At 35.3% G+C, this 26,663-nt stretch overlaps 1 protein-coding gene across 5 annotated transcripts in view; it reads right to left on the reverse strand.

Annotated features, from left to right (window-relative positions):
- Positions 1-15,926: 15,926 nt before the first annotated feature.
- crb (cell polarity complex component crumbs) overlaps positions 15,927-26,663 on the reverse strand; it is a 390,522-nt gene continuing 379,785 nt past the window's right edge. For 4 of the 5 annotated variants that reach the window (XM_069839829.1, XM_069839831.1, XM_069839828.1 and 1 more), the window contains one exon: positions 22,543-22,920. In XM_069839829.1, coding sequence (XP_069695930.1) covers positions 22,690-22,920 — 231 coding nt within the window. In that variant the 3' untranslated portion in view covers positions 22,543-22,689. Of the gene's footprint in view, positions 22,921-26,663 lie in introns of all 5 variants that reach the window. The other variant, XM_069839830.1, reaches the window with a different exon arrangement.

Genomic DNA, 26,663 nt, shown 5'->3' on the forward strand with positions numbered 1-26,663 from the left:
CATTTGTGCTGTGATGTGTAATGTGAGTAATGATGTGTGATGTGATGTACTGGGATGTGATGATTGATATGATATGTGATTTTTGTAATTAATTCATTTATTTAACGTGATGTGATGTGCAATGTGGTGAATGGTGGGTGATGAGACGTGATGTGTAATGTGATGTAATGTGTGATGTGATGTGTGATGTACGATGTGAGGTAATGTGTTATGTGATGTGTGATGTGAATTGCATGATGTGATGAGATGTGATTTGTGATGTGTTTTGTGATGTCTAGTGTGTTGTGTGATGTGATGAGATGAAATGTGTTGATGTTGCATGTGATATGTGTGATGTGATGTGATGTGATGTGTGGTGTAGTGTGATGTGAGTTGTCTGATGTGATGAGATGAGATGTTATGTAATGTGTGATGCGAGTGTAAGGAGATGTGTGATGCGATGTAATGTGTGTTGTGTGATGTGATGTGTGATGTGATAAGTGTTTTGAAGTGTGCCGTGATGTGTGATGTGGTGTGACTAGATATGCGCAATGGTGTGTGATGTGTGTGATGCAATATTTGATGTGATATGAGATAGGATGTGATGTGTAATGTGATGTGTGAAGAGATATGATGTGTGATGTGTGCTGTGATATGTGAGTTTGTGATGTGATGTGTGGTGTGATCGTGTGATGTGATTTGTGATATGTGTGACATGGTGTGATGTGATGTATGATGTGTTGTGTGATGTGATGTGCTCAGATGAGATGTGATGTGGGATGCGATGTGGTGTGTGGTGTGTTGTGATCAGTGATATGAAGTGATGTGATGTGTGGTGTGATGTGTAATGTCTCAAATGATGTGATGTGTGATATGATATGGTGTGTGATGCGATGTGATTTGTGGTGTGATGTGATGTATGGTAGAATTTAATGTGTTATGCGATGTGATGTGATGTGTGATTTTATATGTGAAATATGTTATGTAATGTATGATGTGATGTGATGTCATGTGATATGTGTCATTTGATGTGTGTTATTTATGATGCCTGCTGTGGTGTGATGTGTTGTGTTATGTGATGTGTGTTATAATGTGTAATGTCATGTGTGATGTGATGTGTGGTGTGATGTGATGTGTGGTGTGATGTGATGTATGATGTGAAGTGTGATATCTGTGATGTGATGTGTGATGTGATCTGTGCTGTGATGTGTGTTGTATGTCTGATGTGATGTGTGGTGTGATGTGATGTGCGATATGATGTGTGATGTTATATGTGATGGGTGATCTGATGTGATGTGACGTGTGATGTGTGTTATAATGTGTGAAATGAATTGTGACGTAATGTTTGTTGCGATTTGTAATATGATGTGATGGTTGATGGAATGTGATATGTGATATGGTGTGTGATGTGATGTGTGGTGTGATATGTTATGTGATATGGTGTAACGTGATGTGTTGTGTGACGTGATGTGAGGTGTGATGTATGGTGTGATGTGTGATTTGATGTGAGTTGTGTGATGTAGTGGGATGTGATGTGTGATGTGATGTGATATGGTGTGTGATATGTTGTGATATGACGTGTGACGAGGTGTGATGCGCTGTTATATGATGTGATATGGGGTGTGATGTGATCTCTTATGATGTGTGATGTGATATGTTATGTGATGTATTATGTGATATTTGATGTGATGTGTTGTTTGATGTGTGTTGTCATATGTGATGTGATGTGTGACGTGGTGTGTCGTTTGATCTGTGGTGTGAAATGAATTGTGGTTGATGTGATGTGAATTCATGTGTAATGTCATTTGTGGTGTGATGTGAGTAGTGATGTGTAATGTGATGTACTGTAATGTGTGATGTGATATGTGACGTGATGTGCAATGTGGTGAGTGATGTGATGTATGATGTGACGTGATGTGATGTGATGTGGGATGTAATGTGTGATGTGATGTGTGATGTATGATGTGAGGTAATGTGTTATGTGATGTGTAATGTGAGTTTCATGATGTGATGAAATGTAATTTGTGATGTCGTGTGATGTGATCAGATGAGATGTGATGTAATGTGTGATGTGAGGTGTAAGGAGATGTGTGATGGGATATAATGTGTGTTGTGTGATATGATGTGTGATGTGATAAGTGTTTTGAAGTTGACGTTATGTGTGATATGATGTGATGTGTGGTGTGTTGTGATATGTGACGTGATGTGTGATGTGCTGTGTGACTGGATAAGTGACATGATGTGTGATATGGTGTGTGACGTAATATTTGTTGTGATGTGAGGTAGGAAGTGAGAGGATATGATGTGTGAAGAGATGTGATGTGTGATGTGAAGTGGTGTGCGATATGATGTGTGCTGTGATGTGTGGTGTGATCGTGTGATGTGATTTGTGATATGTTCTGTGATATGTGATGTGGTGTGATGTGTGATGTGATGTATGATGTGTTGTGTGATGTAATGAGAATGAGATAAGATGTAATGTGTGATGCGATATTGTGTGCGTTGTGATGTGATTCGTGATATGAAGTGGACCCTGTAAAGCGTATTATGTAAGATATTTCAAATTCCCTTATACTCGGAATACTGCGCAAGTATTTACATAAAAAAGCTTAAAAAATTATTGGTGCAAGAGTAAATAAATACACAAAAAAATTCTCTTTTACCAAAAAGAAATAAGTAATGCAATAACGACATACGTACTTATGTGGTGAAGTCGTTCCTAGAAAATATCGTATTTGAGTTTGAATGTGTGGATGTTGTAGAAGATTAATGTTACGCCCCTATTGGGCGCGCTTCCAAACAGGGGCAGCAGCATTTCCTCTAAGGTTAGAGCCCAGTTTAGGTGTGTGTATTAATCGAAAATTAGGGGCTAGATAATATTGAGAATAGGACGCATGTTCATCACTATTTGAGCCAGAATTATCCATTTCAACTGTTTTCACGGTTTTATCTTCAAAACCTGACCCTACATTGGCATTTACTTTTTACAAATTATTAAACTATTACTTAAAAATAGTCATGGAACTAACGTTCATATTATTAATAAATTTAATTATCTTTGCTGCTTTATGAAACACTTTAGTAATATTATTATTTATTTTAGTAATATTATGAGCGTTTACAGTAATAAATAATATTATTAACTATTACTTTTATGATACAGAACAGTAATAATATTACTTAATGCGATTACCTTTTTAGTAATGGTATTAAATTATTACTTTTATGAAATAGGCCCCAGGCGTTAGAATATGTTAAAGATTTAATATGTGAATTGTATTCATTGTATTTGTTTTATTTAGGAATTTACCAACCCTTGAGTGCTAATAAAATGCATTGTAAATGATTATGCATGATTGATTTCATTAGGTTAAACATATTCTATAATTACAACACAATCTGAAGAAAAGCAATATTTAGTATAATATTTCGTTATTATGAAATGTGATATTTAAATCGCTAAAGAGTTCAGCTTCATTCAGTCCATCGTGTTTAGATAAGACTCTCTCTAAGAACAGCACGTCGGCCGACTGCGAAGGCGGCGTTGCCAAGTCTAACTCTTTACTAGAGAGAGCCTTGCTATTACTCATGCTCACTCTGAATTATTTTCTAAATGACTTAGAAAAACACACAATATAGCTGTTGTAACACGATTATTGTTCAGCAATAACTGAGCAACTACATATTTCTGATTTTTATGTATTGCTTTCAACACAGATTACATTTCATGTTCATTCGTCAACATTCTGTTTTAAAGTGTCTGGCTTCAGTCTAGATTTATTATAGTCTATGTATGATTCACTGCTGCGAAGTATTTTCTGTTGCTTTCCTCTCCACATATTTTCTCTGAGAGAATAGAAAACACAGAACTTTCGCTTCGAAATTTATTTCGCAGGACTTTCGGCAGGATAAAGTCAAAAAGCAGGATATTTATAGGAATTTCTAGCTTCCACGTAGGCTGCAGGATAAGAGGCTAAAAAAATAATACCCTACAAAAAGAAGGATTTCTGATCACTCTAAATATGACAGTATTCATTCCAGCTGAATTAAGATCTTAGGAAAGTTAAAGCATTGACGGAAAATTTTCCTTTTATATTTGTATTAATAAATATTACTATTCAATACGAGTAAGTCGTCAAGCTGACACATCCAGTTGGTGATGCTACTTGGTATAAATATATAAGCAATTCTTATCGATAAAAACTGCTAATGTTGTAACCTGCATAATACAGTGTGTCTGGTTTAAACCTAAAATAAAACAAATCCATTTTGAATCTTGCGTACACTACTTTTAACACTTGAATATAATTAATTGATTAACTAGTGGACTTACTCGTGTTAATTATGTAAGATTTGTCCGGCTTACAGCTGTTTCGGTGCTTCACGCACCATCCTCAGAGTCTACTAGATCACGGCGTCATCTCGAACTTCTCTGCCTGTTAAGTGGGTGTGTTTTATTGTTGAAAGGTGTTGAATAGTGGAGTCGAATAGTGTGTGTGTACTGAAATTGATCTGTGTGTTGAGAATTTGATCGGGGCGTGTTTTAGTGTGTTTGTATATTTCGTATACATTCCCCCATAAGGATATACATAAATATACTTGGACTTCTCCAGATGGATTGACACACAACCAAATAGATCACATCTTGATAGATAAACGGAGACATACTAGTATAGTAGATATTCGAACTTTCAGGGGTGCAGACTGTAATTCTGACCATTATTTGGTGATTGGAGAATTAAGAGAAAGATTGTCAGTAGCCAAGCGAGTAGAGCAACAAGTTAATATTACTAAATTCAATATTTTGAAATTAAAGGACGAGGAAGCTAAGCAAAATTATCAGGTCGAAATTTCGAATAGGTTTGCCACTTTAGAAAGTTCCGACGAAGTTGAGAAAGAATTAGTTGTTAATAGCGTGTGGGAAAATATCAGAGATAGTATCAAAATTGCAGCTGAGCAGAGCATAGGTTATTATGAAACTAAGAAAAAGAAACCGTGGTTTGATGAAGATTGTTGCATGGTAGTAGAAAGAAGGTAACAGGCAAAATTGAAATTCTTACAGGATCCAGTTGAGGAGAAGAGAGATAATTATTTCAGTGAAAGACGGGAAGCAAGTCGTACACTTAGGAATAAAAAGAGAGGTTACTTGAAGGAAAAACTGAATGAGGTAGAAACAAATAGTAAGAATAAAAACATTCGAGATTTATATAAGGGTATAAAGGAATTTAAGAACGGATATCAGCCAAGGGTAAACGTGATCAAGGATGAGAATGGTGACTTGCTTGCAGACTCTCCATCAATCCTAAACAGATGGAAAAACTATTTTACGCAACTACTAAATGTACATAGGCCAAATAGAAATGATCGGGACGAAATTGAAATACAAACTGCTGAGCCATTTATACCCGAACCCACGCTTTCAGAAGTCGAAATTGCGACAGAAAATCTGAAAAAGTACAAGTCTCCAGGTATCGATCAAATTCCAGCAGAATTAATACAAGAGGGTGGGAGTGCATTATATAGCGAAATTTATAAACTTGTACTTGCTATTTGGGAAAAGGAAATTGTACCAGAACAATGGAAGGAGTCCATAATTGTACCTATTTTTAAAAAGGGGGACAAAACCAACTGTGGTAACTTTCGAGGAATATCACTTTTGTTGACGTCGTACAAAATTTTGTCCAATATTCTTTTGAGAAGATTAACTCCGTACGTAGATGAAATTATTGGGGATCATCAGTGCGGTTTTCGGCGTAATAGATCGACTATTGATCAGATTTTTTGTATTCGACAGATAATGGAGAAAAAATGGGAGTATAAGGGTACAGTACATCAGTTATTCATAGATTTCAAAAAGGCTTATGACTCGGTTAAGAGGGAAGTATTATATGATATTCTTATTGAATTTGGTATTCCCAAGAAACTAGTTCGATTAATTAAAATGTGTCTCAGTGAAACATACAGCAGAGTCCGTGTAGGTCAGTTTCTATCTGATGCTTTTCTAATTCACTGCGGGCTAAAGCAGGGAGATGCACTATCACCTTTACTATTTAACTTCGCTCTAGAATATGCCATTAGGAAAGTTCAGGATAACAGGCAAGGTTTGGAATTGAACGGGTTACATCAGCTTCTTGTCTATGCGGATGACGTGAATATGTTAGGAGAAAATACACAAACGATTAGGGAAAACACGGAAATTTTACTTGAAGCAAGTAGAGCGATCGGTTTGGAAGTAAATCCCGAAAAGACAAAGTATATGATTATGTCTCGTGACCAGAATATTGTACGAAATGGAAATATAAAAATTGGAGATTTATCCTTCGAAGAGGTGGAAAAATTCAAATATCTTGGAGCAACAGTGACAAATATAAATGACACTCGGGAGGAAATTAAACGCAGAATAAATATGGCAAATGCGTGTTATTATTCGGTTGAGAAGCTCTTATCATCCAGTCTGCTGTCCAAAAATCTGAAAGTTAGAATTTATAAAACAGTTATATTACCGGTTCTTCTGTATGGTTGTGAAACTTGGACTCTCACTCTGAGAGAGGAACATAGGTTCAGGGTGTTTGAGAATAAGGTGCTAAGGAAAATATTTGGGGCTAAGCGGGATGAAGTTGCAGGAGAATGGAGAAAGTTACACAACACAGAACTGCACGCATTGTATTCTTCACCTGACATAATTAGGAACATTAAATCCAGACGTTTGAGATGGGCAGGGCATGTAGCACGTATGGGCGAATCCAGAAATGCATATAGAGTGTTAGTTGGGAGACCGGAGGGAAAAAGACCTTTAGGGAGGCCGAGACGTAGATGGGAGGATAATATTAAAATGGATTTGAGGGAGGTGGGGTATGATGATAGAGACTGAATTAATCTTGCACAGGATAGGGACCGCTGGCGGGCTTATGTGAGGGCGGCAATGAACCTTCGGGTTTCTTAAAAGCCATTTGTAAGTAAGTAAGTATATTTCGTATTGTTCTAGTGTGTTGAGTTTTTGGTTCTTGGGTTGTATGCAGGGGCGGCTTTTGGGGCAGTGCCAGTGTGCCATGGCACCACCAATGAAAGAAACAAAAATTAAAAATACCCTAAAAAATAGTTGTAATAATTTATTTCTACGTATTTTATTCCAATTTCATTTGAACGAGCGCGCGCACAGATCGGGACGCACTCTTGCAGTGTTTTTTCGAACGTTGGAGCCAGTTCTCTGTGGCACCGGGTAAGCCCATATAACACTGTACAAAAGGCTACTGGTTTAGTTCATATGCGGTTCTTATGGCGGAGACTGAGCCGAGTTCAATTTGACTCAGTAGTTAAAATTCCGCCCGCTAGAGCGCAGTAATCCAGAAATTCCGCTAGATGGCAGGGTTTGTTGGAAAAGTTTGGCAGGAAACCGTTGTCTCAAGAGCAGACTTGCACGAAAAGTTCGGCGCCAAATCTTAATGCAATGTTACCAATTCAAAACTAATGCACACAACTTGGATTTGAAAGTACAAATTACTATTCATTTAACTGTATCGAATGCAGAGAAAGTCAGTCATGGTTATTTTTAGAAAGACAACTACGTATTTCCTCATATTATGTAACACTATTAGTTAATTTAGTGTGATATTTGTTTTATTTCGCGGCAACTAAATATCGTTACACTGTTGCTAGTATTGATGATTTTGTTAACGATATATGAGATTTATGCAGGACATGAACATGTGTTATTCAAGCTGCTGCCTTGGATTCATAGGTCTGTTTAAGTGAAGTGTAAACGTTTTCATTTATTGTCTGTATCACCGTTCATTTCGTGTGTTTTTGCCAGTAACTTTACGAGTTCTAAAAGTTATTTATATTTTCCATTTCTTTCCTTAATTCTAGAAGATGAAATATGTGATACTTTCGAGGAGACAATCCAAATTTTGAAATTGTTAATTACAATGCCCATCTCCACTTCTGAAGCTGAGCGATGCTTTTCTATGCTGAAAAGAATAACCACATTATTTCTTAGAAACACTATGAAGGAAGAAAGATTGAGTGCTTTAGGAATGTTATCGTGCGAAAAATCTTTCGTATGCAAGATTGAAGGTTTCAATGCAAAAGTGATAGACTTGTTTGCCAACAAAAAGGAACGACGAATGGATTTCCAGTACCGTTCTTTTTAATCCAGATGCAGATGTCTCTCTCTCGGCGTTGGATTGGCACTTTGGTGAGTACATTGCTTGAAATTTAAAGATGTTAGTGATTAGTTAAATTCCTCTCTTAACATTCAAATGATAAATTTTATATAAGCATATTTTTAAGTTAGAAAAGCGTTTATTGCTGTTTTTGGTTTCATATAGGCCTACTAGTTGCATTATTAACTGCACACCTGGTAAAATAGCTCGCTTAATTAATTTGTTTTATTTAACATAATGTAAACATGAGCTGTGATTATCACCTTTCACTTGGTGATTTGCGTGCAACCTTCTTACATTTTTGGCACCACCACCAGAATGTCTCACCGGCCGCCACTGGTTGTATGTGTAGGATTTCCATGTTGTATAACAAAAATCGACAACAAACACATCTACAAAATATACAGAAAACCAACCACCACAACCACACACATACACAACACATCTAACCACCCCATACAACACAAACATGCTGCATTCAGGACAATGGTACACAGATTACTCAACATACCCATGAGCCAACAACACTACAATGAAGAAGTGAACACAATCAAATACATAGCACAAGAAAACGGATACAATCCAAACATAATAGACAACATCATAAGAAAGACAAAACAAAAACTTAACAAACACAAAAACACGCAAAACACAACACAAACAAAAGAACACAAGAAATACATCACACTAACATATGAAAACAAAAACACACATAAGATCGCATCTTCATTCAGAAAGCAGAAATACAACATAACATACAGAACAGAAAACACACTACAAAGACATCTCAACACAAATACGACCACACAGGTGTATACAAACTCACATGTAATAGTTGCGATAAGTTATACATAGGACAGACAGGCAGATCATTCCAAACACGCTACAAAGAACACATTAAAGCAATAACCAGAGGACACAATACATCTACATACGCCGTTCACATAACCAATACTAACCATACATACAATAACATAAATATGGACATGGAAATCCTACACATACAACCCAAGAACCAAAAACTCAACACACTAGAACAATACGAAATATACAAACACACTAAAACACGCCCCGATCAAATTCTCAACACACAGATCAATTTCAGTACACACACACTATTCGACTCCACTATTCAACACCTTTCAACAATAAAACACACCCACTTAACAGGCAGAGAAGTTCGAGATGACGCCGTGATCTATAGTCCCGACGCTGTTATTTCCGGCGTGACTCCGCCCCTTTGCTTACGTCTTAGAAAGTAAAGGCTCTATAAAGTCTACTAGTAGTAGTAGGTAGGTAGTATCGTTCGTCATTTTTGTTCTCACATTGCCGAGCTACCATACGAGGAATCTATTTGCCACACCGTTAAACATTATCATGTCGTAGCTCCTATGATAATAAATCAAACGCAATGTAATTCAGCAAATAATTGAGCAGCAAATAACGTCTTCGTGTGCTTTCTGCGAACGCCAAAAAAAGAGCTAAAATGGTTGGCGATTATATTAAGTATTTATCGAGCCTTAAGAAATGAATCAGCGAATCACAAGACGCACACGTTTAAATGTTGGTGACCTGCAACGCGATTGGGTGCCGGAAATTAGAGCGATGGGACTATAGTAGGCTCTGAGGATGGTGCGTGAAGCACTGAAACAGCTGTAAGCCGGACAAATCTTACATAATTAACACGAGTAAGTCCACTAGTTAATCAATTAATTATAAAACAAATATTTATTACACGAAAACGAATGGAGAAATTCCAGTTTGTACTTCAACAATGACACAAAATGTTTTATGTTTTCCAGCTGAACCCACGAGAGTGATGCGCATGCGCTGTAACTGTATACGTCTGGAAAGCGGAACCATATTGTCAGTTAAGATGTGGGCTCCGCAGCAGAAAGTGTTCTGCATGCTTACTCTTGTCAAAGTGCAGTTCGTTACACAGGTGCAGCGTCGTTTTCGACAGGAGTACCAGCTGCGACCTACAGACAATTGCGTGCAACAGGAAGTCTCCTTAATGTGTGGTGCAGAAGGTCATAGGCCCCTACTTCTTCGCAGAGAAAACTGTAACTGGAATCATCTATGCCGACATGTTGACGGAGTATGCTCTGCCTCAACTTCCTGATAGTGTAATTTTGCAGTAAGACGGCGCACCATGTCATCATGCACTAGTGGTATAGAACATTCTGGATGAAGCATTACCTGGGCGTTGAATTGGGAGACAAGCTGAACCCATTGCTTGGCCACCAAGATTACCAGAATTATTCCACTTGATTTTTTTCTGTGGGATTTTGTGAAAACTCAAGAGTATCAAACACCAGTAGATGGCCTTCCTGATTTACGCTGCCACATCGGTGCAGCTATTGTGAATGTAACACCTGTAATGCTGTCAAACACATGGCCGTGTGTCACGCCACTAATGGTGAGCATATGGAGGTGGGGTAATATGTGTCAAACAATTTTGATTTGCTGTCCATGTACGAAAAAAATTACATATGTACAAAAATGTTTTGAGTTGATGTCATGTAGAAAAATTACATGCGTAAATTTTTTTTCAGCTACTGTCCATGTAGAAAAAATAACATGTAAAAAAAAAATGTTTGAATTGCTTCCATGTAGAAACAATCTGCAAATAAATATCTCCATTAGTTTTCGTGTAAATAAATGTTGTTTTGTTCTAGGTTTAAGCCGGACACACTGTATTACAGAGCTCTTGCATTAACATCGAGCATACTGCAGTATTTATGAGAAAGCAGGAAAGCGGGTAGATAAATATGACTTGCCCAGAGCACAGATTTTGATGACGTCATTTTTTTTTTCTTTACAACCTTTGCAACACCCGTAAATATATAAATTCTGGATACTAGGTGCTGGTTACAGAAATGTAGAGTTTTTACGTCCTTTTTTGGGTTCATTTTTCGCCATTTTAATCTTTTAGATCATTTTTTAAAGCTTGAGGACATTTTTTGGTCATTTTAAAAATATATGTCATTTTTTTAGTCATATAGGCTGAAGACTTCAATGACCAACTAAAACTTTCCAATATAGGAAAACTTCCCATTCAAATGAGGAACCTGAAAGAATTTTCTCAATAGTAAGAAGATGGAGCTTTCGGCTGAGTTGTTGTTGCACACTCTACCTTTCAAACAAAGGAAGTATGTTAGACAAAAATCCAGGTTACAAACTATGTACACAATTATTAAAGTACTCTCAGAAGAAAGCTTTAAAACAGCGGAGATAAAGAATTGACACCTCTTGATCTGTCACTCTTCAAGTACGCTCCTATAGGCACCGTGCATGGGTCTCAAAATCGTACTGGTGGCGCCGCGCAGTGTCTCAATTCCTAATTAACTACGGGCTCGCAGTCATTACTAGTCATGTGTGATATAGAAATTACATGCGGCTTTCTGCCGATAAAAAGTTGTAATATTAGTAAGAATGGGTTCATTGATTCATAGTGTTCTGCCCATGGGCAGGTTTTTCACTGCAAACTCAGCAATCTCCAGTCTTTAATTATTTTATAGACCCAGTGGGAAGTTCAGTACTGCTAGAGGAGTGTAAAATGTAACTACAGAGTTCCTAAAATATCAGTGTAGTAGTTTGGCATTTAAATCAGATTTCAGACCATTGAATGAGGGTGAACAGTCATATTACGAAAACATTGATATACTTATATTTGATGTCATGACGTGTGTAATATTTGTATGTATAATGTCTCTATAAATACGTATTTTAATGTGATTTAATTCTAAAAGTAGTCTTAATTACACTTCCTGAATAATGGGCGACTGCAAATTCTCTAAAACACAACACATATGAAAAATATCATCAACATACTCTCAGACTGAGGTTCTGGCTGATGTGTACATCTGTTATCAGGCTGTACATCTCACTTGACGATATGTGTCAGAAGAAGAACAATATTGTTTGTATGCATATGAAGTCTGACTAGTGTAATTTGTAGCTAGTCGGCGATATATGCAATGGAAGGGAAAAGGAACTGGCCACTCTACCCCATGATATTCTGGCCTAGTTGCCTCATAAGTGGTGCCTTGTTGGTACGGTACCACTTATGAGGTTCAGACTTCTCTTTGGACAGTTGAATAAACAACAAGATCAACATGCGGAAGCAGTTCAAATGATAGTTTGTGTAAAATGTTATACTGTATATTTTAATTCGCTGAATGTACCTTTCAACATGAATTCGAACACTGGCAACGCTGTAAGTAGTTTCGACTTCTTCAGCTGTTAATTTACCATCATGCAGATACGGTGGAGTAACAACAATGATCCCTTTATCGGAGAGGTTTGTTATTATTCCGGGAAAACCTGACTTCATCACCACCTTCTAATAAAGTCAATAATCCGCAATCAGTAATTGTTATGAATGTGTCACTAGATCTGCCTCGGTAGCATTTAGATTTGAAGGCCACCATCTGATCCACATTGGGTGGCTGTTCCATTTCTTAACAATTAATTGTCACTCTACATTTTTCAATATTGCAGGCATTGTTTCCTGAATACTTTCTCTGCTAGGCCAAAACCCAAATTACAGTAACCATTGTTGATGTCAACAACATTAAAGTGGCGGTAAAAATACATTCTAATTATAATTGTACGATTAACTCCGAACATCACCCTCATAGCAGAATACGACAATCCAGTTTTCATTTTAATTGGAAAATATGAGTAGACGATTTTCTTTACTAATCTTACTCTTGGACAGAATTTTTCGAAAGCTTTCGATGTGAAATTCACTAATAAAAATGGCAAAAATAATATGTATGGTCTACATCTTGGGGCGTTTCGACTATCTATGGTAGCTATTTTTGGGTTAAATGATAGAATTGGAAATATTTCTTATTATGATTCTACGGGTATGATTGTTTCAATTGGCAGCAATTTTAACAATATATTCGAAACCGCAAATGTCACTCCCATTAAGTCTGGTAGTTCTGTCTCATGTTTTATTGTAGAATAATTTCGGAAACCTTGCATTTCATTAAACATATCATCTGTTCCTGAACACTTGTCATAACATTTCTTATGTGACTTCAGTTCGGCATGTAATGGAATAGACACTTGAGTAGACAATTCACACAATTCAATTGTGAAAGAAAAAACAAAATCACTAAGAATGGTTTCATTTAGTTCTGCCTGTATGGCTACTTCATTTTTCGAAATAACACTTGTTGAGCATTCGCCTTCAATAAAACTTAAATTTTCATCTTTTCTTCTTCTTTATGCGTCTCTTTCGTACCTTTCCGGAGCTAGTTGAGATGAGGCAGTCTTTTTCTTGTAATCTTTTATAAAAATACTGGGAACGGTATACTAGTTTTGGGGGTGTTCTGATCTCGTTCCCAATAAAATGAATACCGCAAATTCTTGCTGCGGGTGTTGGTTTCCAAGGTGAACCATCAGCACTTGAAATCAAGAATTAAATATCAATATGAATACATTTAAAAATAAGTATATTATTATTTATTGTTGCTAATATTATACATAATATATTTGTAAAGAACTCTGTAATTATGTACTTTTTGAAATTTAAATGATAAATTCCTGTCATTGTTAACTTAATGGTTATTTATAAACATAATACTATATACATTCTATTTTTTATATCAGGCCTAGTATATAATAATACTATGATTACAAGCAGTGTAGCCTTATTTACTTTCGTCTGCGTACTGCTTGGATCCACAATTAGCGTCGTTGTGCTTCAGTTTTCTGTTTTGGGAATGAATAAAAACAATATCGGTTGGTGTGTTCCTATAAGCATTACTACACTCAAGAACACAGCAATTTGCATTACCTTTCCACTTTTTAGGATCATCCATATTTCTAATCATTTAACCTGAGATGTTAAGTATATTCATACGCTTCAAGCACAACTCTATCGCTGCTGTCCCGCAGTTAGTAACAACAGTCGCCACCAGAGGAGCTTGCACGGTGCCTATAGTCACTCAAGCTGTCCTTGCCGACAACTGCTGGTCTTCACATTTCAGAATCTTTGGATGTACACTGTCATCTATTGCAATGGAGAGGAGAGCTTTTAATTTGAGGTAGGATTTTTACTACTTATGTATAGGATTGTTTATTTTTAGGTTATTTTTTTCAGTATTTTAGATCATTTTCCAACATCTTTGGATCATTTTATAAGTCCTTTTTAGGAATTTTTTAGGTCATCAAAATCTGCCCCTCCAGTAAACATAGCAGCAGTTCAATCAATAAGATAGCTGCGAACGGAATGTTTAAAACAAAACAGAACCCATGAGAGGAGGTGAATTTGGAGAAAATCGACTCAATTTGGGGCTAGCTGCTCACAAGTGTGAGAGATGATGACGGAATTAATGACCAATGAACACTCAGGGTTGCCAGATTATCTAATGACAGGAAATAACGATACACTTTAATATTTTTATTTAATTTGCAAGAAAAGTGCAGAAGGATATACCATTCCTTATCATTTTTCTAATAATAAGAGTAAAATTCGAAGTCACATGGTTAGTATTTATCAAGTAAAGCAGCATTAACATTTAGGGGAAAAATTTTTTTTCCCAGAAAAATATTCATTTTGGATTAATATGGCATTAGAACTTTTTATTCTACTCTGCCTCAGGAATAAACAAGCTGTTAAAATCTGCAGTTATATTACTTCCACCCTGTATGTTTATGTCCGATATATACACATACAGTTGGCCTCGGTAGTGTAGTCGGTATAGCGCTGGCCTTCTGTGCTCGAGGTTGCGGGTTCAATCCCGGCCCAGGTCGATGGCATTTAAGTGTGTTTAAATGCGACAGGCTCATGTCAGTAGATTTACTGGCATGTAAAAGAACTCCTGCAGGACAAAATTCCAGCATATAGACGAAGCTGATCTGCAGTTGCGAGCGTCGTTAAATAAACCATAATTTTTTTATACACATACAGTCATTAGATTTACTGGTAAGTAAAAGAACTCATGCAGGACAAAATTCCGGCCCAACATCTTTCATCAGTCCACACCAGATATTGAGTTTCAGGCTACTTCAGATTGGTTCATATTAAATGTATTGATTTTACGAGCCTCACATCCGAACATGTTCTAATTTGGTCAGTTTTTTTGAGTTGCTGCTGCATTTCGTGCCATTTCATTTCTCCAAGTTTACTACTTTATGCTGAAAGGTTTGAACAGAACAAGGTATAATAATGTATGGAATGGTTTCTTTGTGTAGAATGTTATCCAAGTGATCGTATTTAGTCAACTATCTGAAGACAGGTGTGAACCTCACAAGTGATACCAACACGACATCACTTATGAGGCAACTAGGCCAGGAGATAATGGGGTGGGGTGGCCAGTTTCTTTCCCCCCCTCAAGCGATCTTATGGAACTGAAATTTACGCATCAAATGTGAGGAAATGCAATATGAGGGTGAAAAGTTACTGAAAGAGACTATCACAAAGAAAAAAAAAATCGTAACATTAAAAAACTTATATCAGTTCTCAGTAAGAAATGAGGGGTTCAGGAGTAAAACATGGTAAGTGACTTTTAGTGTTTTGAAGTTATTAAGTACGTAAACATTTATACATGCAACAGTTTGTATAGTTACCAAGAAAGTAAAATCTGTATACTTCTGTCATCTGTTGAGATGTTGGAAAACTAACTACTGGATTAGCTGCAGAGTGTAAGATACCATATTATACGCTACATATCTCATTTTTTATCAGACTCTTAGTTACCATGTTTTATGTCTGAGCCCCTCAGTGTTAGGGTTTCAAGATTTTAGAGAAATAAAACAAATGAAAAATGACAATTCCAGCATTGCACATTTTAATACTGTATTGTTAATAAAAGATATGCACACACATACTTAAACAATAAACATTCATACTTTCTTGTTAGCTTTGTTGTGTTTTGTTCACCACTCAGTCTTTTACTACAACAAGTCACACGTATTTACAACTTGCACACACATACTGGACGGTTCTCTGGTTTCAACTCACTATTATTGACATCTGTTGGCAAAGACAAAAACTCTTTGGTCATACAAGTGGTCACACAACAATTTTACAAACTCCCAAGATTTGTATAGAAACAGTATGCATATACTATATACTGAAATTCATTATTAATATATTATTATTTCAAGTACAGGTAACTTCTGCCATGTAGAGAAACGTGAAATGTGCGGCAAGATAATGACAAGTGATAATGAAATGTTCTTCAACATAAATGAGACGTCACTCTTGAAAGGTAGACTTCTTATGATGATACAATTTAAATTATTTCACAATCTTTCCGCATTTTCTTCAACAGCATTCTTCAACAACACAAACATGACAGAAGAATAACTTACTGCGCTAAATTATACTCATCTATATCTAAATCTAAATTACACATCTCATTTCGTGTTTCTAGCATTCTTTCCAGGCTCTCTGTAACTTCTGATTTATTTCATCCATGTTGTAGATGCTTAATTTATCTCTATCAACGAAATATTTCGAGATTATTACTTATGTTACAATTGGTTAAATTATTTTATTGTTACCAGTATAATAAATATGTTTTATTCTTATTTAAATTAATTTCTTTCTTTAACTTCTTAAATGTCAATTTTTTTTTATTTTCTTCATCAGTGCCATGAATATTGAAAATTCTATGCTATTAAATTAACTGTTAAAAATTAAAAGTTGTATTACAAATTGATTTTTATCTCCGGAACCTCTGAACCATCTGATGTTATCCTTCTTGCCAAGCGAGTCATTTATCATTCCAGAAATTACAACGAAATAATCTGTTGTTGTCAGAAAACGCAATAAAATATTTTGAAGACTGTACACGTCTAAACTTAAAACAATTATTTCTATTTTCCACATTTCTCTAAGCACATTTCACAAGTTGGCAGGGCTAACTGTAGTATGAATATACTTATGTTACAAGCACAGACTAAAAGTGTGGAACACTTAGTGATGTGTTCATCATTGCTTTTATACAAAAGAAGACATTATATAAGTTACACTTGCTTAGGTACAGAATGGTGTGACAAGATATACAAAGATAAATTCAAATTGCCTTACTGTGCCAACCAGCAGAGTTCTATTGAACACTGTTAACCATGACTTCGGATTCAAATGATGTGCCATCAATGATAAGTATTTCCCGTGCCAGAACAAGAAGAAGATACACTGGATTAAAATCATATTTTACAGGTTTGCCTAACATATGTGTTAGGTGGACATTTCTGCACCCAAAAATTTGAAATAAAGTTTTGTCCTTTGTTAAAACTAAAGTTTATCTTGGACCAAGTAAATGAAAGCAGAAAGAACGCTCACACGATTTCTTATACCTTTTTTTTTATGATATTGCCGGTATTAATATTCTGTTTGCTACAGATTAGTAACTGAAAATGCATGTACCCTGTCCAGCTAATATATTTTTCCTAGAATCGCCACTGCATCTGTCATTCACATTACGATCGATTCCACTTCCATTCTGCTTTTCATTTTTTACTCACACTGCGAAGTGACCATTTCTGGGTCTGTGCCTGTAACAATACGTATCCTACCAGTAAATAAGTACCAGCATCACAACATTAGTAATCAGATCTTATCTTCCAACGAAATATCACTGCAAATAATATAATCTTGTGAACAACAACAAATTCAGTTCCAATAAATGGGTATTTAGTATCTGCTCTTGAAATGTCTGTTGGATAAATTTCTCCACATTTTCTGTAATCACACTTAGTGACAGCATTTAGAAAACCAACAAGCATTAAAATTATTCATTTTGTTGATGAACTTGTACAATTTTTAATTGGAGTGAGTGAATAACCAACTTTCTTCGTAACTAACACATGGATTACAATGATATTAAAAGATATCTTAATTAATTTGATAAAAGTGTTTATGTTTTCTTAATTGGCAGTTCAAATATTTAAGCTTTACGATTCATGTATAAGACATGGAGACCATTCCTTTGTACAGTATTAAAGAAATAGACTAGATGGTCAAATGACAGAAGCCATAATTACTACCTATAAGAATACTTACGTATAAACTGTGAAATAATATGACTTAAAAGAGTACTGAAGAGCATTCAGCACAAATGTACGAAAATGAGCAGAGGCAATGATAAAATTCATGTAATATATGCTTTTACAGAAGCTGTTTCAATGAAGCAATCACAATTTATTTCTGAAACAAAAATTATTTTCAGTACGAACACATCATTTGCCAAACAGTCAGAATTTCAGCTTTTTTAACAGCTTCGACAAAAATTCTTGTGACTCTAAGTGGAATCTGCAGTGGATAAATACAGTATTAGGGCACGTTTTCTTGGGGAATTCCAGTGTTCCTTGCCATCATTCTATAATTTCACCATTAATCATCGCCACATTTCTTGCTGCAACATAGTATGGAATACAGCATCTAAGATGGGAATGTAATCTGCAGCTTCAGTGCATTACCCATAGAGGGAGATGGAGAGATTATTAGATTAATGCTTATTAAAGCTCGAACTTGTACTTAGAAACCAATATTTAAATATGTAAGTAAATTTGTATAAAAGTCATTCTAAGGTTTTTCTTGGTGAAATTTCTACTTCTGTCCTGAAAAATGTTTCAGACCTATACAATGAAAATGTTCATCATAAAAAAATTAATGGTAGTGACACATTATAGAAATTTAAAATGTCAAATTTACGTAAGCTTCTGGTAGTAACATGATTATTGTTTTTCTTCCAGTAGTTATTACTGTAAAACAAAATGGCACTTCTCTTTATGAAACTAAGGACCATATACACATTTTCCTGTGAAAATGAAACATGCAAAATAATCGAACAAGATGTAATCTTCAAATATTATGTTGCAGATATTTTAAAATGTTAAACGCAAAATAATTTGGTGTGGATTCTAATGATGATATTATCAAATATGCATTATTTAAAAAAATTAGGTATTTTTATTATATTTCAGGCACTGAGAGCAGATATTAAACAGCCACTAATGGGACAAATCACCAATAGACCTATAGAATATGACCACTTGATAAAAACAGCAATTTCGAAAATATAAAAATTCATTAACTAAAAATACATCTTTACGAATAAACAACTAAACGGAATGTACAGGGTATCTGCTATACAAAAGGATTTTAAAAATCTTAATATTCATAAAACCACCCTTAAATTTCCACTCATAATTTTTAGTTCATTATTAAAAAAAATGGAAGTACAGTATATTACAATCGGTGGTCATTTTGAATAAAATAATTACCATCACATATTTACATCATCTCATAAATATGGAGGCCGCAAACATGCACTCACTCACACACGCACACAAACACACACACATACATTACATACATACACCTCCAGATCCCTGGTTTTGTATTAAACACAACACATTTCAATACTGGTATTTTTTTTCTCGCATCACATGGTATATTAGTCAACATCCCCCACCTTATTCATTTTAACTACATTCATTGGTCCTGTAAGTCATCGTCATAATAATTTTTATCTTACAAATATTGTTTTTTTTTTTACATAATCCAATCATTGGCTGAGATTGTTTATGTTATCTCTTGTAGTATAATGCAATTTTACATTCGGAAAAGTGTTATGAAGTTCCTAAGATGAAGTTAATTTTATTTTAACTGATATCTTCAATTTAGTGCCTTATTCTTGAAAGTTAATCATATGTATTAGCGGCATATTCTTTCTTATTTCATATGGAACAGAAGTAGACAAGGCTATGGAAATTAACTTGTCAACTCACCCCAAGCGAGTTGTTAAGATACGAGGTGAATGAATTTTCAGTTATGTTATGAGTGAATGTTTTTTGTTTGTAGCTCTTAGATTTAATTTGTACTCCTGAAACTTTGATAGTAAAAATTCTGCCCTTGATCCAAGTTGGAATTTGGTTTATAAGTTTGCATAAGAGAGTAAATTATAAAATTAAATATTAGAAATGGAAAACTCATCTGTCGTCTATAAACAGTTAAATAAATGAAGAAATATAACTTAAAGAGGCAGGGGATATATACTAATGCCATGTGGGTTTTTAAGAGTTACTAGGACGGATGCAGTTTTTGGAGAAATGATTCGATCTCAACTAATACATGTAGGTTGAAGTATGAAGTACACAGGTACACTTTCTGTATTGCCTCGTATTAATTCAACTTTACTAAAAATAAGTTCTGTGGTCTACCTGTAACTAGAACAGTAGTGCAAAACACACACATGTATGTATAGGTAAATATCAAATAAAAAACTGCTAATAATAAAGTAATAATATTGCTTGATGTTAAATGTTTTGTTCTCAGTCTGATATAAACAAACCAAACTGCATTATCTAAAGTGCAGTTCGTGGTATGATCATAATGTTGAAAAGCAGGAAACCTTCATAATGTTGCTGATTTCCCTTTCATGACAGGTGTACGTATGTCTTTTCTGCTTTTAGAAATATTTGCTTAACTAAGGCACACTTATTATTCGAACATATAAAGGAATATGGAGATACAAATAGTTTAAATTTCGATGAGTTCAAACTGATTTTGTAATTTATCAAATTAGTGCTGAGGGGACAGATTCTCTCACTCCCAATTCTATTGCATTATCCCATCATGTCTACATAAATTCACGGTTGTCCTTATCATTGGTAAAGTACTCGTGCTAAGGAGATCAACTCCATGGAACATCAACGGCAAGGTCCTATAGAGTCAGCAAACATAGACTCTATGGAATTGACACCAATGCCTGAGTACTCAGATATGGTACTGTACAAAGCAAGCAAAGCAGCAAGCCATGCTACTGTATCCAGGAAGAAGAAATATTAAGATTAGGTTTTAATCTAATGAAGCAGAAAACAAAATATCTAATCACTGGTAAGTTTTCATGAGATGTGTTTTTTGTGAGAGAAAGACATAGAACAAATTAATGTTACAACATTGAAGGATGTACCTGCTTCCTGTACTACGATCATACTGCAGTATAAAACAATACTTGCACTTCTGTTCAACAAGAGGCCATGCTCTTAAAAAAGAGACTTCAATTTAAAACACAGCAATCCCAAAAGACTCCAGGAATGTTATTACGTCATGGTAAAATCTATATATTGGTTGGCTTCTTTGAGTCTGCTGCACTTTTACATTTCCAGTAAAATAACAAAGGGTCACTGCCCTTTTGAGATCCATTAACACTGGAGGAATATTCTATCAGGAAACACACTGCACTTGGGAACAAAAATTCTTCACAACGAGTATATCAGAACTTAAATTCAAGATGGATATTCCATGAGAACTGGAAGTAGATTTTTGATGATACACGAAAGTTTATCTGTCGAAAGAGCATACGAAACAGCTGGAAACATATTTTTTAAATTTCTTACTTGAAAGGCAATGTTTTTGAAATGAAAAGTATGGAACTGCATGCACAACACAACTTCTGTGTTAAAATCTCTGAAGATATCTGGTCCCAAACAGTACAAATGATGAAAAGGCGAGAAATGTTTTGATGCAAACGAAGTTGAATTGAAAATTTCATCTTCATTGTTAGACATTTTCAATTAGTTATAGACGTCTCGTAATATAGCCTTCTCCACAAAGTCCTATCTTGCCATAATTCCTCATCATAGATTCTCATAACTTCATAAGTAACACAATTATGCATAGAATGCATACATCAATATAGCAAGTTATTCATAAAAAATATCCTGTTTTACTTATATTATATTTTATTTATACTTATATCAATAATATATTTCACATTTTGCTTTTCTACTTGATGAGATATTTGAATAAAATATTTTCACTGTTCAATATCACTGTTGTAATAAAAACCAAATCATTCAGATATTAATTTCGTATATCTGTTTTACTGCTGGTGCACTTTCAACAGATGAGTAGAGGGCTAATTTTGTATCCCAGAAATTCGGGTTCAAATTCCTGCAAGTTTAAATTAATTTGTGGTGGACAAAGATGGAGTTTTGGGTAGGTTTTAATAAATAGTCCTGTATATGCAGCTATGATTCACCACTCTTTCATTAATAATTAGTGCAATGTAGACTTCATAATGGTGGATTGAGGGCAGCTGTCTATGACGGCCAAGTGATTTATGGTTGCCATATCTAACTACTTGAAGGGGATGGTTATCAGGATGAACAATCAAGTACCCATTATTGGGTGAAAAAAAAAAATTATCAGATATTTACATCTTCATCAGAGAAATGGATTTTCATCTTCAAAATCCAGAGTTAGAGAAACAAAAAAAGAAAAAGTTCAGAAAACATAAAAGACAGCAGCATGCATAAGTTTGTACTTACTGTTCACATCTCAGTGCATTTTAATAGTGTTAAATGTCCATGTTTCTTGCGGAATCCTCCCATGGGAGGAAAGAGAAAAGATTTAACTCGAGCTACATGATATTCTAAAACTGCTTCCAGTCTCAGGGTGTCCATAAAAGATAAATTGTTTGAAATACTCGTACTTATCAAATTATATAAAGTCATTTAATTTTGCTTGAAAATTAAATTATTGCGCATCATTTTGATTTTGTTATTTGCTGTCTCAGATCAGCCTCTCTTCTGGTGGTGGTTTCATCACATTGTCCATCTCGACACGAGGGTTACAATACTCTTGCTGACTAGGACTGTAAGTTCCTCGTGTGGCACGCTTCTTGCGAGCCATTGTGATGAAGACACTGAGGCCCACGGCAGCAATCAGCAGGATCAGCCCTACAATGGGTGCCACAATGATAGCGATGTCCACTGCATTGCTGCTGGCTTCCTCTACATATGTCTGCAGGAAAAACGATATAGAGATAAATGCGTGGATACACCACAGTCTAATTTTTATCACTATGAGCAGTAAAAGGGGAAGTGAGATGTTAAAATTCATGCAGAAGAGTAATAGTTAGAACATCTATGCTTTCTTAACTCCGGCAAAATTACTGTACTGTTGCAGTGCTCACTCTCCAAATACCATTTCACTATCCTCAACTCCATTGACAGTAGATAATTGCACCACATAATTTAATATAGAGTCATTAAATAACTGATAAAAAACTATTCTAATAGATGTAAGAGTAATGGAACGGAGAAAAATTCTCTCCGGCGCCGGGATTTGAACGTAGAGCTGAAAACCCAGGTTCAAATCCCGGTGCCGGAGAGAATTTTTCTCCGTTCCATTACTCTTACATCGTATGATGACGCAGAATATCTGCATGGAAATATCATATGTACTTCGGTACATTAAAATAATATATATGATATGCGTAAATCACTTCGTGATTTAAGACAGCGCTTATTCCGTCAGATCCTTGCCAACTAGTCACTCATAATGAATGCACCTCAGCACATGTGTGGACTTCGGTCCTACGTTCATAGACATCTATGACGTAGTGCAGAGAGAGGGAACCCAAGAGTTGGAACTTAATCTGAGACGATTCTATCCGAGGTGGTATCCGGTGTGGCTTAGTGGATAAAGCATCAGCACGTAGAGCTGAAAACCCGGGTTCAAATCCCGGTGCCGGAGAGAATTTTTCTCCGTTCCATTACTCTTACATCGTATGATGACGCAGAATATCTGCATGGAAATATCATATGTACTTCGGTACATTAAAATAATATATATTCTAATAGAGTTCACTGCAAATCAGACAGATTAAGTAAGTAAGTAAGTTAGTTCTGCCTTAGTTATGACTAGAGGGCGGACATTGATGAAAAGTCTTCTTCTTTTTCACATTAGGGCAATGCCTATTAATATATAACTCCTTTCTATGTTAATATCAACGTAAAAAATTAATTTCCTATATTGCATTTTTTTTTTGCATTTTTTGACGTTTTTGAACTAATAGGTCACTTTTACAATTTTTTGTGAGCAATATTTATTGACTTTCAGTTAGCATATGACTCTGTTTGGAGAAATAAATTATTACTAAAACTCCAGAAATTAGGTATCTCCAGCAATATGTTCAGATGGATATCAGAATTCCTTAGTCAAAGATTCATTGCCACTAAATTCAATAACTCACTTTCTAGTTACAGACAAACATATCGAGATCTACCTCAGGGCGCTGTCCTCAGCACAACTTTATTCAATATTTATATAAATGACTTACCCTCCCTATTAGAGGAATCAAACATGAAAACAGCACTATTTGCAGATGATATAGTTTTGTGGACTTCCGGATCTTACAGACATAGAGACAAAATTCAAAATTCTGCTCTTAAAGCTCTAAATCAACTACATGAATGGAATATATCAAATTTGATGACACTCAATTTAAGCAAAAGTAACTACCAAATATTTTCACTCAGTAAAAAAGAAAGAGAATTCAATATCCAATACAATGGCCAACACCTTCCTAGGACTTATGAAGCCAAATATCTTGGAGTTATTTTCGATAGTAAGTTAACATGGAGCAACCATTTGAAATACATTTCTGAAAAAGCTCGTAAAAGATTCTCCCTTCTAAAAAGATGCTCTAGGAATACTTTGAACACTACATACAAAATGTTTATACAGCCAGTGCTGACATACTGCAGAGAAATCTTAATTACTTCACCTTTCATAAACAACATAGAATATGTTCAAAACCAAGCTCTCAGGCTCATTACTGGTGGAATCAAAACAACGCCAATAGATTCTATGAGATTCCTCACTAATATTAACAGCATCAAAATGACAATAGAAGAAAAAGCACTGATTCAATATGAAAAACTTATCAGATTACCAGGTAACAATTGGCATTCATATAGTCCTCTTTGTAGATCGAAAACTCAAAAAAGTTTCATATCCGTTGTTCAAGAATTAAAACAGAAAATCAATATCTCGAATTTAAAAGAAAACTTACAAATTAAACCAAACCCTTTAACTCTATTAAATATAGAATATAATCTAAATTTAACAGAAGAAACACTGAAATCAGAAGTAAACACTGAAATGCTGAAACAATTGTCTTTAGAGATAATTAATATTAGGTACCCTCCACAAAACTGGCTTCATTTATACACCGACGGATCCTTGATCTCCAGAGAACAAGGTGCCGGTGCAGGTGTTACTTGCTGTCTCTTCTCACTTTATAGATCTCTTGGATATGGAACAACAAGTTTTGATGGTGAAATCATTGCAATAAGTGAATGTCTCAGAAATCTTCTATGCCACATCAATAAATTTAGGAATGCAGTTATATTGTCGGACTCCAAAGCAGCTATTCTATCAATCGTCTCTAGACACACACCTTCATCTCAAACAGCAGAAATAACTAAAATGCTCTCTCAATTATTATCACTCAATAAAAGAGTTGTGTTCCAATGGATACCATCCCATTGTGGAATCCTGGGAAACGAGAATGCGGATGCTTTAGCAAAGAAGGGCAGCACTGCTACTTACAGACCTGTTACTAAATCTACGTATTACTCTGTGAAGAGATTTATTAAATCTACATATTTAGACTTCAACAAACAAAATTTGATAACTCAATCCCAAGGGAAAAAATGGAACTCTCTGCATCAAAATCCACAGTTAATTCCCGATTTGCCACGAAAATCGTCTGTAGCTGCATTTAGATTGGCAACAGGCCATGATTGTTTGGTCAAGCACCTGCATAGAATTGGAATATATCAGTCCCCTAACTGCCCATTGTGCAACTCAAACCAGGAAATGGATTCGGAACACCTCAAAATCTGTGCTTCAGTGGCTAGTCATGATAATATCTTTGAAAAATATTGGAGTGCAAGAGGTCAAATGACTTTATTGTCAAATGCTTGGCATTAGAAAACAACAACAACAATTTTTTGTGAATTTTTTGGTCATTTTTAATATTTCGAAGAACTTTTAGATCATTTTGAATGCATTTTACTTCCTTCTTTACATATAGGCCTGTTAAATTTTTTTCTAAACAAACAGCTCAGTAGTAGGCCCTACTAGTAATTACCTACTGAATAAGTGAATAACAGTAAAGTTTGAGTTTTATAGTTTGGAACAAACTTTGAAGTCCATCCCTCATTTTACTGAAGACTTCACCTTACACAACAGAAGTAATATAAAATGCTTGACAACAGCTAAGTTTAAGTGAGGGCTTTGACTGCTACTGTTCTTTTGTCGATACTAGGGTGTCTTTAGAATTTATGTTTGAAAGGGGGGAAATTTTCACCCTTTCCTGGACAATAGGACGTTGTGTCCCCAATATGGTTCGGAAGGGATGTACTATAGTAGAAAGTATTTTTAACACAAAGATTGTAAGAATGCACGCTGCACTCGCGATTTGTTTTGTCATTTACACTTCCCCGATCTGGAAGGTCTGGTAACAAAAGTGAAGAGCGGAAGGAGGAGGAGACTGAGAATGAAGGCACTGGCATGGACCACCCTTGATTGAAACACATTGTAAAACCTCATTAAAATCTATAGTTTTCCTTTAAAACTTTCATTTTGTTGCATGCTCTTTTCCTTTATCTTAGTCAAATTCCAGGAAGTTGCCGCCTCTCTTTGACATTTGCAGAGTAGTCATTGAAACAAGGTGACTAATTTTTAAGAAGTTG

Source organism: Periplaneta americana, chromosome 11 (assembly GCF_040183065.1).
Source record: "Periplaneta americana isolate PAMFEO1 chromosome 11, P.americana_PAMFEO1_priV1, whole genome shotgun sequence".
NCBI lineage: Eukaryota > Metazoa > Arthropoda > Insecta > Blattodea > Blattidae > Periplaneta > Periplaneta americana.